The sequence below is a fragment of the Musa acuminata genome, chromosome BXJ1-5 (genome assembly GCF_036884655.1).
Source record: "Musa acuminata AAA Group cultivar baxijiao chromosome BXJ1-5, Cavendish_Baxijiao_AAA, whole genome shotgun sequence".
NCBI classification, from domain to species: Eukaryota; Viridiplantae; Streptophyta; class Magnoliopsida; order Zingiberales; family Musaceae; genus Musa; species Musa acuminata.
The window spans coordinates 651,739-666,439 of record NC_088331.1 but is presented as its reverse complement, the minus strand read 5'-3'; the positions used below and the strand labels follow the sequence as shown (position 1 = coordinate 666,439).

General features: G+C 45.1%; 3 protein-coding genes across 3 annotated transcripts; 2 read left to right on the top strand and 1 right to left on the bottom strand.

Moving 5' to 3' along the window:
- The first annotated feature begins 72 nt into the window (after window positions 1-72).
- LOC135672863 (uncharacterized) lies at window positions 73-1,807 on the top strand. Its single transcript, XM_065181303.1, has 2 exons — window positions 73-983; window positions 1,067-1,807. The coding sequence occupies exons 1-2, from the start codon at window positions 627-629 to the stop codon at window positions 1,664-1,666; spliced, it is 957 nt and encodes a 318-aa protein (XP_065037375.1). The 5' UTR covers window positions 73-626; the 3' UTR covers window positions 1,667-1,807.
- A 3,090-nt stretch (window positions 1,808-4,897) lies between these two features.
- On the top strand, window positions 4,898-5,554 carry LOC103983643 (ferredoxin, leaf L-A-like). The gene has a single exon (XM_009400896.3). It carries the CDS (start codon window positions 4,975-4,977, stop codon window positions 5,404-5,406), a length of 432 nt encoding a protein of 143 aa, XP_009399171.1. The 5' UTR covers window positions 4,898-4,974; the 3' UTR covers window positions 5,407-5,554.
- A 5,428-nt stretch (window positions 5,555-10,982) lies between these two features.
- LOC103983644 (FT-interacting protein 3-like) lies at window positions 10,983-14,643 on the bottom strand. The gene has a single exon (XM_009400898.3). The coding sequence runs from the start codon at window positions 14,373-14,375 to the stop codon at window positions 11,259-11,261; it is 3,117 nt and encodes a 1,038-aa protein (XP_009399173.2). The 5' UTR covers window positions 14,376-14,643; the 3' UTR covers window positions 10,983-11,258.
- Window positions 14,644-14,701: the final 58 nt, after the last annotated feature.

Genomic DNA, 14,701 nt, shown 5'->3' with positions numbered 1-14,701 from the left:
AAGCAACATGTTCTACTACTGCCCATGTCATATAACCAGTCCAGTAGAACACAAGTATTTCTCTAATGGCAGCTTATGGGGATGAGAGGAAGACAGAGAACTGTCGACAAGAACACAGCACTTGAAGCAGAAGGTCTCTTCCTCCTCCTCCTCCTCCTCCTCCTTTCTGGTCCCCAATTTTGATTGCAGGGAAGACGTCCATGCAGCTCAGTCAAAGCATAGAAAGCAACAACTCCTCTTCCTCTTCCCCACACCCACACACACACACACACACATGCATGCATGAGCATGGAGAATTAGAAGGGCCACCGGCACCAGCTCATCTCCAAGCCAAGCAAGTACGCCATGGCCATTAGAGCCTTCTACCTCTCTTCTTTAGAGGCAGTCGTTTCGGGGAGAAAGAGAGGAGCGGATACATCTCATGAGCTCCGTTTCTCCAGATTCCATGGCTTCTCCCTCTTTCTCCCACTAAACTAATCCGCCATGGCAGATTCCCAATCATCCTTCTCCCTCCACAGCAGACACCCACCATCATTGCTGTCTTAGGAAGCTGAGCTAAACCCCTCCTTAAAACCCCCTCCTCCTTCCCTGTCATTCCAACCCACCGAGCTCCCATCGCCTCCACCATGAAGCCTTCCTCCAGCTCCCTCAACAGCTTCTTCTCCTTCCTCACCCATGGCCTCGACGACCTCGACCAGTCCTTCGCGGCGGAGGCCTTCATGTCGCTCCAGCTCCTCCAGCGCGCCGTGGCCCTCCTCCGGTCCCTCCACTCCCAGCTCACCCACCTGGTGCAGAAGCTCCACCTGCCTGTTGGTGGCACTTGGCTCGACGAGTACATGGACGAAAGCTCCCGCCTTTGGGACGTCTGCCATGTGATCAAGCACGGCATCTCCGGCATGGAGAAGTACTGTTCCACCGCAGCCGCCATGATCTCCTCGCTCGACGAATGGCGCCGTAATCCCTCCCCCCACCTCACTCGGCAGGTCTGTCTCTCGCATTCCTCCTCGTCGCATGACTCTACGTAGATCAAAGCTCTCAGCATTCTCGTCGCCTCTGCTCTGTGAAGGTGGTGCGGGCCATCTCCATTTGCCGGAGAGAGGCCATGGGACTGGAAGAGGAGAACAGAGCACTCGCGGCGACTCGGATCGAGCCCGTCTCGCTCCGGTTCGACGACCGTGCGCCGATGGAGTCCCGATACAACGGATTCAATGGCTTCAGAGGCGTGCTATACGCGCTAAGGAACACCAGCTCTTTGCTCCTGACGATCCTGCTCTGGGGATCGGTCGCCTGCTGGCCCGAGCTGGCGGCCATCGAGGGCTGCTCCCTATTCTTCGGCTCCGGGTTCATGGCCTCCATGGCGAGGCTGCGGCAGCGGCTGGTCGGGGAAACGGAGACCATGGGCGGTCGGCCGGGAATTCTCATGCACGAGTTCCGGCAGATGAGGGCGGCGGTCGAGGAGCTACTGGAGGAGCTGGAGGGAGCTGCGGCCATGGGGTGCGACTCACAGACCACCGGAGGAAGCCTGAAGGAGAAGGTGGAGGCACTGAAGGGGTGGTTTGGGATGCTGAGGACTGGAACAGAGAACCTTGTGGGGCAAATGGACGACTTCTTTGATGAGATTGTGGAGGCAAGGAAGAAGCTGCTGGATCTGTGCAGTCACAGGTGAGTAGAACCAGAAGCAGACATGGAGACTTCCAGGACAAGGAAGAAGGATGTGATGGGGGCATGAATGAATGAATATTTACTGTAGCAACCCAAGAAAGAAGATGACTGCCGTAAGAACACAAAGTATTTTACTCTCTCTCTCTCTCTCTCTCTCTCTCTCTCTCTCTCTTTCTGCAACCAGACAAGGATGAGGCTTGTCCTGTGGAAGTGGTAGGCAGCTTGCAATGTGGAAGGAAAGAAAGAAAGAAAAGAGAGGAACCTTTTCATTGCATTATTGCCTGTTGTTCTCCATTTCTTCTCTTCTTATTTTCTGGAATCAGCTGCTGCTTTCCTTCTTGCCATCATTAATGGTTGCACTGGGAGCAGAAAGGAGGGAAAAGGTAGGGGGTGTAGATTCCTTGTTTGCAGCACAAAATTGCAGGTGACAAGACAAGTAGGCACTGCACCAGTGGAAGCTTTTGTGTGATTCTATTGATGTCCAACAGATGGAAGCCATGATGGAAAAAAGGCTTCAGGCTTCTGGAATGGCAGCCTGAAGCTGTCTCTTCCTGCACTTGAGGTGAATAAAATAGAATAAGATAAAGGACTGACTCTTCATTAATGGCTGCTGCTGCTGCTGTGAGGATTAATTTCCAAAAGAAAAAGATAATATTTGTTGTTCTTTGTCATTAAAATTCTCAGGAGAAGCATTCAAATCTTCCCTTGAATTTATAAAGGGAATTCAAGCAGGTTTTTCCTTCAAACATCTACATCAAATATTGTTTAAATGGCCAGAAAACAATTAAAATAATAGAAATAATAATAATAAATCATTATACTCTAAAAATAAAAATATCTTTAGTTAAAAGGCATAAGATGTGCTAAACTAAAATTTTTATTCATCATAATCATTCTCATCATCAGAGTTGACAAAGTCATAAACTTTTAATATTATTAGGGTTTTTAATTTAATCGATCGAACTATTTTACTAGTTTAAAGTTTCATTTAATATTTTCAATGTATTCAGAAATTGCAGTAAAAAACCTTGTTCTATCTGTGCATCATAATCCAATCAGGTCAATCTTCTACTAAAGACTTTGTACATGGTACCAAAATGATTGGTGATTTGATGAAGAATGAAGAACCCAATTAGTATATAGGCATATCAAAATCACTCAACAGCCAAAAGAAATGAAGAATCCAATCACATAATTGAACACTTGTTATAAAAAAAGACTGTTAATCTTGTAGAAAAAATTCTACATGGTTTAACATTAGAGAGAGAGAGAGAGAGAGAGAGAGAGAGAGAGAAAAGAAAGAAGAAAACCTGCTGACAGAAAGTGTTCCCCTGTCATCCATTGTTAGTGTCATCTGCTACTTGAGTGGATCTATCTTCATTACCAGTTACAAGTCAGAAATAGAGAAGTCTCAGCTTCATAGATTTTGCTTCCTTTGATTCTGATAAGAAACAATGAGTCATCATACCATGTGGTCTAAAATTTCAGCAGCAAAATCTTGGCTCTGTTCTAAAAGCATCATAACACAATATATTACTGCATTTCTTAGAAGACTGAGGAATTCAGACTTTCAAAAACTTCTACTTGAAAAAAGAAAAACTTTTAGAAATTAAGGGCTGATAGCTATCTATAATTTTGTCATATGTGAAAAAACAAATATTTGAGTGTTTTAGGATTTTACTCAACTAAATAAATTTTATAGAGAATAAGGAAAAAAATATTTAAATCTTTATGTAAAAGGATTTACGATAGGTTTTAGGTTTGAATTTGGATTAATTTTTCCTCTTTATATTTGATTGCACTATTTATTTTATTAATACTTTATTATTTATTCTATTGATTAATATCAAAGTCTTCTTCTTCTACACTGCAGCACTTTGAGAATAACAAAAGTCAGTATATTGCATGACAATAAGTGCATGACAATGGATATGTACATTTTACACTGATAGTGCCCACAGAATACTGTACACATACAAACTCTTTGAAAAATATCTGTACATGCAATTAATTTTTTAAAAAATTATAACTATGTTAACTATCTAATTATTATTTAGCAGAGTTAATCTACATTTAATTTAATTGGTATTCTGACCAACTTATACATTCCTTTTCAACCCATCTCTCACATGATCTAATAGAAACTTACTTATGATGTATCAACACTAAGATATGCAATATGTTGTTAGGATTGATAATTATTTTTTGGATTCATCAATCGAAAGCAGATTGCTTGAAAAGTAAGAAATTTGGGTTTTAAAAGATTTATTACTGAAGTAACAGTTAGAAATTAAGATTGGTTATTCTATAAAAAAATACTATATATCTCAAAATTTTAGTGTATTAATGAAATGTATTTTTGGTGCTCATAAACCATTCTCTGAAAGATTTAGAGAAGCAGAAGAGAAAACTTATTTTTTTTAAAAAATTATATGAGAAGATATATAAAGGGCTTTCAGATATATTTGATATGAGTCAAAAGAGATTTTTTTTTAAAAAAAATTATATACTATTATTCTCTCATGATAAATAATTTAATTTTTTTTGTTATGGATGCATATAATTAAAGGGTGTCAAACAATATAAATATTATACTTGTTATTTTTTTAAAAAATATATTTATATTATAGTTGATTCTCTTAATTATTTCTTTGGTATCAAAATTTTTCTTCCACCTGCTTTCCTTATCCAAAATGTACTCAAAATTGGACAGCAATCCTCTCCACTTGTACTTGTAACTGGAAGACTTGAGTTACTACAACCCATTCATTTTGAATTGGGTGGCCTAACTTTAGTGGGAAGTCAATTACATCATAGACATCCATATCTATTACCTTTCCTTAACAAGAGGTTGCTAACCTCTCTCTCTCTCTCTCTCTCTCTCTGTACTTTAAATTGGAACCCTCCATTTCTTAAGCCTATCTATGGAGATGAGCCCCACACATGGCATCTCTAGACACCAATCACAAATTCTAATGATTAAGCTTAAATTTCTACATGATTAGAGATGATAATAGCTATGATTTCCTCCTACACTACACACAAACAAACAAAGCATTGCAAAGCTTCCACAGGAGAAGCTCTCAGCCTCAAACACCCAACCCACCACCTCTCATGCCATGGCTCAGCCTTCTCCAAAACCCTACCCAAAGGGAGATAAGCCCCCCACAAACAGCCTGCCACGTCTCTCCCTGTCATCCTCACACTTGCAATACAAGTATGTCCTCCACACACACCCACCCACCACTTCCACTGCACCCTCTCTTCTCAGCCACCATCTCCTCCTCCTCCTTGCCATCTCTCCCTGTCTTCATGGCCTCAGCCTCAGCCCTCTCCCTCGGCACGCCCTTCGCGCTGCGGCAGAGCGCCGGCGTGAGCCTGCGCGCCCTGCCCAAGCTGGGCCGCTCCCTCTTCGGGGTGGACGCCGGGCGGGGCCGGGTGACCGCCATGGCCGTCTACAAGGTCAAGTTGCTGACGCCAGAGGGAGAGAAGGTGATAGAATGCCCCGACGACGTGTACATCCTGGACGCAGCGGAGGAGGCGGAGATCGATCTACCCTACTCGTGCCACGCCGGCTCCTGCTCCTCCTGCGCCGGCAAGGTGGTGCAGGGTTCGGTGGACCAGTCCGACGGCAGCTTCCTCGACGACGACCAGATCGGCGCCGGCTTCGTGCTCACCTGCGTCGCCTACCCCACGTCCGACGTCGTCATCGAGACCCACAAGGAGGAAGACCTCGTCGGCTGAGTCATACGTATAAGTATTATACTTTGAGCTGTTACTGGTACAGCCACACCCATCTCTCTCTCTCTCTCTCTCTCATAAGAAGCTCTTAAATATGTACTTCTTTTCTTTATTGTCTCTGGGAATTAAAAGTTTATCATTGTCATTATTATATTAATGAACCAATAGTTAATCACTTGGTTGCTTGCCGATGCGCAAGCTCATCCCGGAAGGTCACGTCGGCACGATCTCGAGGTGTTACTTATTTGCCTAAGGTGGATTCTACGCTGAGTCGATGTGGTTAGGCTTTCTCAAAATTCTGGAGTCGAATCGAGGAGCGATTGGCTTCATCGAGATTCTTATACATGAGGTTATTGTTGGGGGAATTATCGACTTGACCCCTCCGATGCTAAAGTCAGTAGCGAGAATTAAAGTAGTAGAAATCTTTTTCTCTCCCTCTTTCAGGTTCAGGAGACTAGCTTTTATATCTGGACGGTCGATGGTGGGAGATTGATGGCTCCTCCTTTAATCCATGATTTTTCAGGGGCTCATTTATGTTAACGATCAGCTAGTTCATTCCTTCGTTAGTGAACGACGATCGTAGAGGTGTCATTGGTATGGGTCGACGTCTATATAGGAAAAGAGTGATGGTTACTCATGTCAGATGATCGAAAAGAGGGAGATGTATTTCACTGCTAGGGATTAATGCTCTCAGAAAAGGGGAAGATGAGTTCCGTCATCAGGGATTAATGCTCTCGGAAAAAGAAGGAAATGAGCTCCGTCGTTAGAGATTGATACTCCCCACGTCTGAGCATACAACATTTTTCGAAATCGTGATCGATAAGGGTGAAAGATCGCTTCCCCATTGTTAAACCGTAGGGTAGGGTAGGGTAGGGTAGGGGAGGTAACATGGGCTCTTTTGCCTTGGTTACTGTTGAGGTGAGAGTGGGTTCTTAGGTGGTTCAGCATGCCAAAGCCATGTCACTTTATTTCTTATAAAAAAAAAGTTAATTCATCGTATCATTTGTAATATTTTGAATAGTCGCATATAAAAAAAGAATATGATTAATATTAATTGATAAGGATGAGTATATTATTATTAAATTTAATTTAAATAATTAAATAATTTGATTAATAATTGAAGTCAAACAAAATTGATGGGCTAATTAAGCCCAACATTTTTGTTGTGTTTGAAAGTTATACTACTCTTAGACATTATTATTAGAGCTCTTAGACATATCACATACGTACTAAAATAATAGTAAATATTAATTGAAAACAAAGAGTATTCATACATCATAATTAATTGCATATAATCATTTCATTCGACAATCTATAGTGAGATAATAATATAAATCAATATGATCGACATCGACATTACTCGGATCGAAATGTTCTATACATACGGCAAACGTGAAATGAGCACGCAATATAATATATGTGAATCCGAGCAATATAATAGCAGCATATTAACTTTACAACAGTGATTATTATGATTACCAAATAAAAGAGATGATGTCAAATAGACTATTTGTAAGCAAATAGTAATTCAAATTTACCGGTCCATGTAATTTAGTAATGGGTCTTTCGTTTAGCGTGAAATCAATATTCTCATATCGTTCCTAACATATAGATAAGAAATTTGTAATAAGCTCTTAGTCGTATTGCATACTTATTATAATATTAAATGAAAATTCATGAAAAATATAAAGTGAAGAAGCTTGATTAGAATTTCATATATCATATTTAATTATATATAATTATTCCACTGATAATCCATAGTGAGATAATAAATCAATATGATCAACACCAACATTAGTTAGCAACAATCTTTCATTTGTACTTCGATTCATAGTTTTCAATCATTTCTTAACGAATACTCAACAAAAAGATATTACTCTTTTGATCATTAATATTCTAATGTGATTTTTGATCCAAATTATTATGGTCACATTGCTAAAGATATATTTATTTTATTTTTACGAGTATCTCTAGACCTCAATGTTTTATATGTACGTGAAATTATCATGTAATAAATATGAATCCTCTAAGATATTCTACCACTCAATTGTTATTATTGTGAAATGAGCATATAATAAATATGAATCCTCCTTAGTATTTCGTAATTATTATGATTACCAAGTCAATATTCAGGAAAGAAGAGAGAAGGCCTAATGAGCTATTTGTAAGTAGATAGTGAGAAGATATATTTTGGGTCCAAGACAAGTCACAACCGATATCACGTCGCGCTATAGTCGATTATGGATCATATGATCTTTATTTTGATACAATACCAAGTTCTTCTCTCTCATATCTTTCTTATTCTTATTTTCTTTTAATCTTAAGATTTTTTACTCGTATCGTCGCATTATATCATGGTATTTCCTTGCGAGAGAAATACATAAGCTTTTTTTTTTCTTTCATCAATTACATTACTTTGAAAATTATGCTATTTCCTCAAAGAGCGATAAGATTCGGAACCAGAATCAAGTCAGATCGTCTCTAAATTCGGATCGATGATCTACTTGTGCACAAATAAATCCTAATTGACTAATTCTTATTAATGAAACAAAACAATATCCTCCTATTGCGATCAATTATGACTACATTAGTGTTAGTGGATACACTACGATTGAATGGCTATTTTGTGTGTAACAATTCTTATCTAAATTACATTTGATAAGCTGAATTCCTCAAGTGGTTTTTCCTCCTTTTTTTTTCTCTCTCTTCCCGTGTATGTTGGTGTGCAAAAGATCTCCAAGCTCTTCTGTTCATCCACAGCGCTGGCCAACACTGAATTGACCACCATTTTTGGAGTGTCTTGTGCAAACCAGAATCATTCGGGTCACCTTGATGGCTACTGATGGAACCATCTTGCCAAGAACCTAATTTTATCAGATGTGATTGATTCTTTTTCCTCTCCCTCTAGATGTGGTGATTTGTGGAGGATGATGAATGGCAGACAAAAGAGGGCACACCATTTTGACTTCCAAGTCTCATGCGCTCATACATCCAATCTCTCTCTCTCTCTCCTTTTTCTTTCCTTTTCTTTTTGTTATTTTATGGGACCAAATTAATTTTTTTCCTTAGATTATATGAAACAAACTAGTGTTTGTGCAAAAGATCAATTCAATGGTGACAAAGGTAAAGGGATTTCTTATAGTTTCAATGCTTCTTTCTTTTAAGATACTGAAGCTACATTTAATCTGGCAAATAGTATGCAACTTGCGAGCCAAAGAGTTTCAAAACTTCTATATTGATTATGTTTAAGAGAATATTCATATGTATGTATATTCGATAGATTGATTAAAAAGGAACTAAGAAAATTTCTATATTGCTTATGTTTAAGTGAGATGGATGATTTATATTGAGCTTAGTCCACAAGTTAAAGCTTTTGAGTTACACTGATGTGACTCATGAGACCGACTTGTGCATTAGAAGAAAAAGAGTTCAAATTCATAAGAAACATGAACTTAGGGAGGAATTTTAGCTTCTAGTTAGATATTGGATGTTTCTTTCATAACTCAACTCAGAAAGGTCACTGCTCCAAATTTGTGCTATTGACAGTAGTTGATTCAGCTGAAATGAGAAGACCAAGGATTTTTTTTGCACATGATCATCAGTGAATCAGATTAGGGAAAGTATCAGCTTCTTCTACTGTGCTTAACAGTGATGACCTCTTCCCTCTTTCTTGACCACCACCACCACCACTACCACTTTGTTCCTAGGAGTCTTGGAGGAAGAATACTAATAAGAAGTCTAAAGGTACAAATTAGAAAGGTCCAATCTACATAAATTGGCTAAAATACATCATCTTTCTCTTTTCTTTTTTCTCCTCCTCTCTAGATTTATTAGAGAAAAACTTCAAAAGTTACATAGAACATTGATAAAAATAATTAACCCTAATTCTTAGAGTTTTTTCCGTCATTAAAAAACAAAAAAAAAAAAACTTTTCTTAAGCTGAATTCCTTATTCTTCAAAAATGTAAACTTCAAACATCCAAAGATTTGTTGAAGTGTCTGTCATTCTCTGCAAGGGAAACACATTATATCAACTTTTAGCCAACATGGAGCTATCAGGCAAATTGTCGGATTTCCCACAGAATCTAATATTATTATTGTGCACAGACACCCACCGAGACCAAGTGATCGTGTGGCAACAACTCAGAAGTCTCCAATGTTGCTTGTTTTATCTCTTTAGCTGTTCTTGGTTTGGAGTCTCAAGGACAGGATTATGGTCCAACCCAACCCAGCAGCTTTATTCTCCTTTCCATCCCGAGCTTACGGATTCACATTAGAATGATGTACAGAGGAGAAGCTTCTCTTGTGTCAGAAGTTGGCATGCTTTGTGTGGATGCCTCAGGATCCTTATCCACTTTCTGAAACCTGTTAGCTGGGATCAGAAGAATGATCCCATGATGTACCTAAAAGCTCACTTCTTACTGTAGCAGAAGATTGAATCCCCACCATCGAACATTCCTAATGTTGAAGCTTTCAACCCAGGATCAGGAGAGAGGACACTTTTTGTCTGCTTGATGATGGATTGGGAGGAGAGAAATGAGATGGACTAATGGGAAGATAAATAATCCTATCACCTAAGTGGAAACATTCAACATATGCTGATATCATCATCATCATCATCATCATCCGACAAAACAAAAACAAAAAATCTAAAAATTTAAAGGTTAAAAGACTCATCATACAATGTTAAAAAGTGAAAAGATCATAGACTTGACTCTTAGGTATTATGTTCAAGTCAAAAAATATAATTTTAACTCTCCACTCTTATTATAAAATAATGTGGTAAGAAAAATATTTCTAAAATAAAATAATGTTATATCCTTAAACTTCTATTGACACCCTAATATCTAATAAAGATAAGACCTAACCAAAAAACTAGATTAATATTTCATCACTCAAATTCTTTCAAAACTATAATTGGAACCTGATGAGGGTAACAAATGGCGACAAGACTCGGGCTGACGTCAGCTGCCCCAGACGATGCCTCACGTCTCGATCAACCCGGCAGAATCTGGTCAAACGAACCAGAACGTAGGCCGAGGCCTATTAACAACCGCTCAGGCACGATCCCTCACGCCACGCCAACAGCGATGTCAGACGCCATCAGAGGTACGATCCTGCTCCTTGCGGGCTGGCACATCAGCTAACACTAAACTCTCCTATAAATACCCTCACGTTCTAAACGAGAGGGAAAAAAAAAAAGACACACACAAACAGACCTCTTCACATCATATGACTTGATCGTCGGAGGGGTCGGGCCGAGTTCTGACCCGACCTGTGTGCAGGTACGAAGACCAAGCTACTTCCTCGCCAACACCGTGGAGAGGGACCCTTCCTCGCGGGACGTCCCGGCGAGCCCTGACGCTACCCAATCCGCTCTGCCACCCCCGTCAGCAACCCCGAGAGACCTTCAGCAGGATCTCCATCATTCGGACCCGAAACGAGCCGTGTCGGCCCCGAGGCCACGGCATAAAGTTGTTTACACGAACAGAACCAATTTTTTAAGATAGATATTATTTTTATTTTTATGATCAAAATAAAGGGAAAAAAATTTGCTTTCAAGTGATAGACTCATCATCAAGTGCAACCTCAATAAGCTTCCCAACAATATGTAAATTATCTCATAAATATCTCACAAATAACATTTAAATGAAGATGAAATCAATCCTAAGTTTTCTTATTCGAGACATACAGAAATGTGTCTCTCCATTTATCCATCCTTCATCTTCTTCATGACATGCTTCCCATGGAATTTAATATGTTCATATATCACAAATGGAATAAGCTCTGTAGCAATAGTAGCAACCGAGTAGATAACATCACTGGAATCATTCTTCGTTTCAGCCCCCATTAACCTTAGAGCAGCACATCGGAGTTGGCCGGCAGCCTCTTGTAGAAATTGAAAGGGGCCGAAGGCATCCTGCTCCTGAACCTGGGGTGACGGAGCAGGAACAGCCCGACGACCACCGCAACCACCTGGAACGGCGTCACGTAGAGGAAGACGGCCACCGCCAGCGACAGCAGGATGAAGATGGTGGTCGCTCGCGGGTCCCTCCAGCTCAGCAAGGCCCGCGCCCTCTCCCCTTGCGTCGCCATGTCCCCCGCCACCGTCTGCAGCTTCCCCGCCACGTTCCTTAGCCGGTCGTACCGCATCCGCACCAGGTCGGCGGCCTTCGACGACGGGAACGTGTCGGACTCCTCGTCGAGCTCGTCGGGGTGGGCCAGTTCGGCGTGGGACAGCTTCGTGTCCATGTGCGGCGGGTGGCGCGGCCTGAACCGGTAGTTCCATGCGCCGACCATGAACAAGATGACGAACACCGTCGGCAGGATGAGCTCCGGGTAGACGACGAGGATCAAGAACAGCACGTGGACTAGGATCGTCGTCACGGGGTTCCTCCAGCTCCGCACGCCCTCCAACCACCGCCCGGCGGAGGTGACGCCGGAGAGCAGCGTGGTCAGGCGGACGAAGTTGGCCTTGCTCCGCCTCAGGCTCCACATGTGCAGGTCCGTGTCGAGCATGTACTCCACCACCTCCCTCCGCAGCGGGGGCTCCGCACGACCGAGCCGCGCGGCGACGATGACCATCGCCTCCCGCCGTAGGATGTCCATCTGACGCATTGATATGGGCTGCACGTAGTGCATCTTCGGCAGCAGCGGCTTCCCGTAGAGGGCCACCATGTTCACCCACGCCGTGCACGTAAACCGCACCGCCAGGTGCAGCTCCCCGGTCTTCCTCAGGCCGGAGGTATGGAGAGCTAACAAGGGATAGAAATGGGTGTAAACGCGGTCTGCTTCCAACGTCGACAGCCGGATTCGGACCTTGCCGATCCTCTGGTCTCGGGCGTCGTCCTTGTGACCGGCCAAATGGCAGTTGTCGAAGACGGCGACTGTGACGACGGTGCAGGGATCGAACACCTCCCATGTGTACTGCTCGTTCCACTGCGGCGTGAGAGTGTTGAGGAGAGTCCGAGTGCGGACCCATTTCTGCCCGTACTTGGCGACGCAGTAGGCGTCGGTGGTCCGGCCGTCCTTGTTTGCCTTCATCGACATGAGGTTACGGGCACCGAGGATTCCCAGCTCCAGTATCCCAATCCTCTGCTTCCGGTGCAACTTCGACGCCGGCTCGAGGTCGCTGCTGAATTGGGTTGATTCGTCGAGCACGTGGTAGCCCAGTTCGAGGTAGAGCTGGAGGCGGATCTTGCTGGAGAACTTGTGCTCCTTCTTCTCGCCGTCGCCGGCCTTCTCGTCTGAGGCCGTCGGCTTGGCGAGACTGAACCAGCGAGGCTCCATGATCTTGTGGTGATCCGTACGTGTAAAGGCGGCCGACAGCGGGAGAACCAGACGTCCGAGCGGCTCCTCCCTGTCGGCCGCTACCCGGTCCTCCACCGTGAGCACGAGGTGCTCGTCGAAAGGCTCCGACGCCACGAGCATGACCTCCTCGTTCCACGTCGGGTTGAGCGATCCCCGCACGTGCCGAGTGCTGCGGAACTGGTGGCCGAGTCGAAGCTTGAGCGAGACGTTCGACGGCGGGTGATTCTTGTCGTGGGGCACGAGGTCCTGCGCCTCGAGGACGACGACCCGGAGGTAGACGAGCCTGGGGGTGAAGTAGACCTTGGAGCGGGTGGTGGCGAGGGCGTCGAGGCCAACGTCGTGCGCGTCGGAGTGCCACGCGTCGGGGAAGGCCTCGTCGGCCTGCGTGCCCATCCAGACCGCGAGCATGAGCTCACCGTTGGGGAGCTTCTCGCCCTTCTTGTCCTCTAGCTTGTACCACTGCGGCGCCAGGGGGCTGTCGGGAGGGACGCGCAGCGGCACCTCCGCGAGGTCGAAGGCGAGGCGGCCGACGAAGTCGTCTTTGACGAGGTCCTTGTCCTTGACGACCACCTCGAGAAGGTTGGACTGGAGGCGGTGCTGGAAGAAGGCGAAGACCTCGTGCCACACGGGATTGGAGTTCTTAGCCAGGTACCGGGTGGTGGCCTTGTAGTTGCCGAGCTTGAGCTCGACGTACGGGTCGAGGGAGCCGGTGAGGTCCATGGTGGGGAGATGGCGGGCCTTGACGACGTTCACGTAGAGGTAGCGCATCTGCTCGATCAGGTCGTAGGTGGAGGCGATTTTGTCGCTACCGCCGAAGCCGCGGCGGTACCCGGGGCGGCCGGCCAGGGGCGGGGCGGTCTCCACGAGGCCGAAGTCGTTGCCGGGGCGGACTGCCGGAGGGCCAGCTTGGATCACCGTCGGCGGGAACGGCGCATCCGCCCGGGCTTGGGCGTGGGACACGTTAAATACCGGCGACATGTTGAAGGCCGGGGGCTGGCCGGTCATCGCCTGCTTCATCTGAGCGAACTCGAAGCTCAGGCCTCCGGTTGTAGGGGCGGCACCGCCTCCGCCTGTTGGTGCGGCGCCGCCCCCCCCTCCGGCTTCAACCGAATAGAAGACCCGCCGCTCCTCCTCCGGAACCACCGAGGACGAAGCCTTCTTCTCTTTGTTCTCGACAGGAGCTTGCTCGACCTCGACGAAAGGAGTGATGACAGGGACCTCCGCGGCGGACTCCGGCATTGCGTAGACGCGGAGCGCGACGTCGCCGCGAATGTAGGAGAAGAGGCCGCGCTTCTCCAAGGGGAAACGCTGCAGCGGGGCGTCGGCATCAGACAGCGCGATGGAGGCGCCGGCGATGCGGACGCGGCCGAGGAAATTGCGGTGGTGACCATGGCCACGACCGTGTCTACCACCGTCCCCGGTGCCGCCGCCAGACTTCCGGTCGTGATACACCGAGACGTCGATGGTCTGGTCGGCGAGGCGAGCAGGGTCAGAGACGTTGAAGACGAAGGTTTCGTTCCACGCCGGGCTGAGGTCCTTGTGCTTAGCCTGCGTGCGGTGGCGCTGCCCCTCGAACTCCACCTCCACGAACGCATTAGCCGAGCCGTGCCCATCCTTGGGCATTAGCCCGGCCGCGTCCGCCACCTCCACGACCACCTTCATCTCTCTTACTCTCCTCTTCCCACGGAATTAGAGATCGCACAGGATCTATAGTTAGTACAACAGGAGGAGATGATGTGAGATTTGGTGGAAGGAGAAAGAGAGAGGTGAAGAATGAGAAGAAGAAGAAGAAGATGAGAAGAGGAACGGGTGGTGAGCGCATGGAGAGCAGAGATGAAGCTTGTTGTTTGGTGGTGTGGAGTGGGCGTGGGGGCCGCCCAAACCTGTGCAAGCATGTCTGCTTGCATGGGTGGTGGCAGCGACATTAATCCTTAATATCTACACATGAATGCTGGTCTTAAATCTCTTGATATCTTATGATGAGGGTT

What these genes read in the sequence shown, in the direction of transcription:
- LOC103983643 (XM_009400896.3), top strand. Translation starts at nt 4,975, where the DNA reads ATGGCCTCAGCCTCAGCCCTCTCCCTCGGCACGCCCTTCGCGCTGCGG.
- LOC103983644 (XM_009400898.3), bottom strand. Translation starts at nt 14,375, where the DNA reads ATGAAGGTGGTCGTGGAGGTGGCGGACGCGGCCGGGCTAATGCCCAAG.
- LOC135672863 (XM_065181303.1), top strand. Translation starts at nt 627, where the DNA reads ATGAAGCCTTCCTCCAGCTCCCTCAACAGCTTCTTCTCCTTCCTCACC. An exon ending in CCCCCCACCTCACTCGGCAG is followed by an intron (nt 984 to 1,066) that starts GTCTGTCTCTCG and finishes TGCTCTGTGAAG; the next exon opens with GTGGTGCGGGCCATCTCCAT.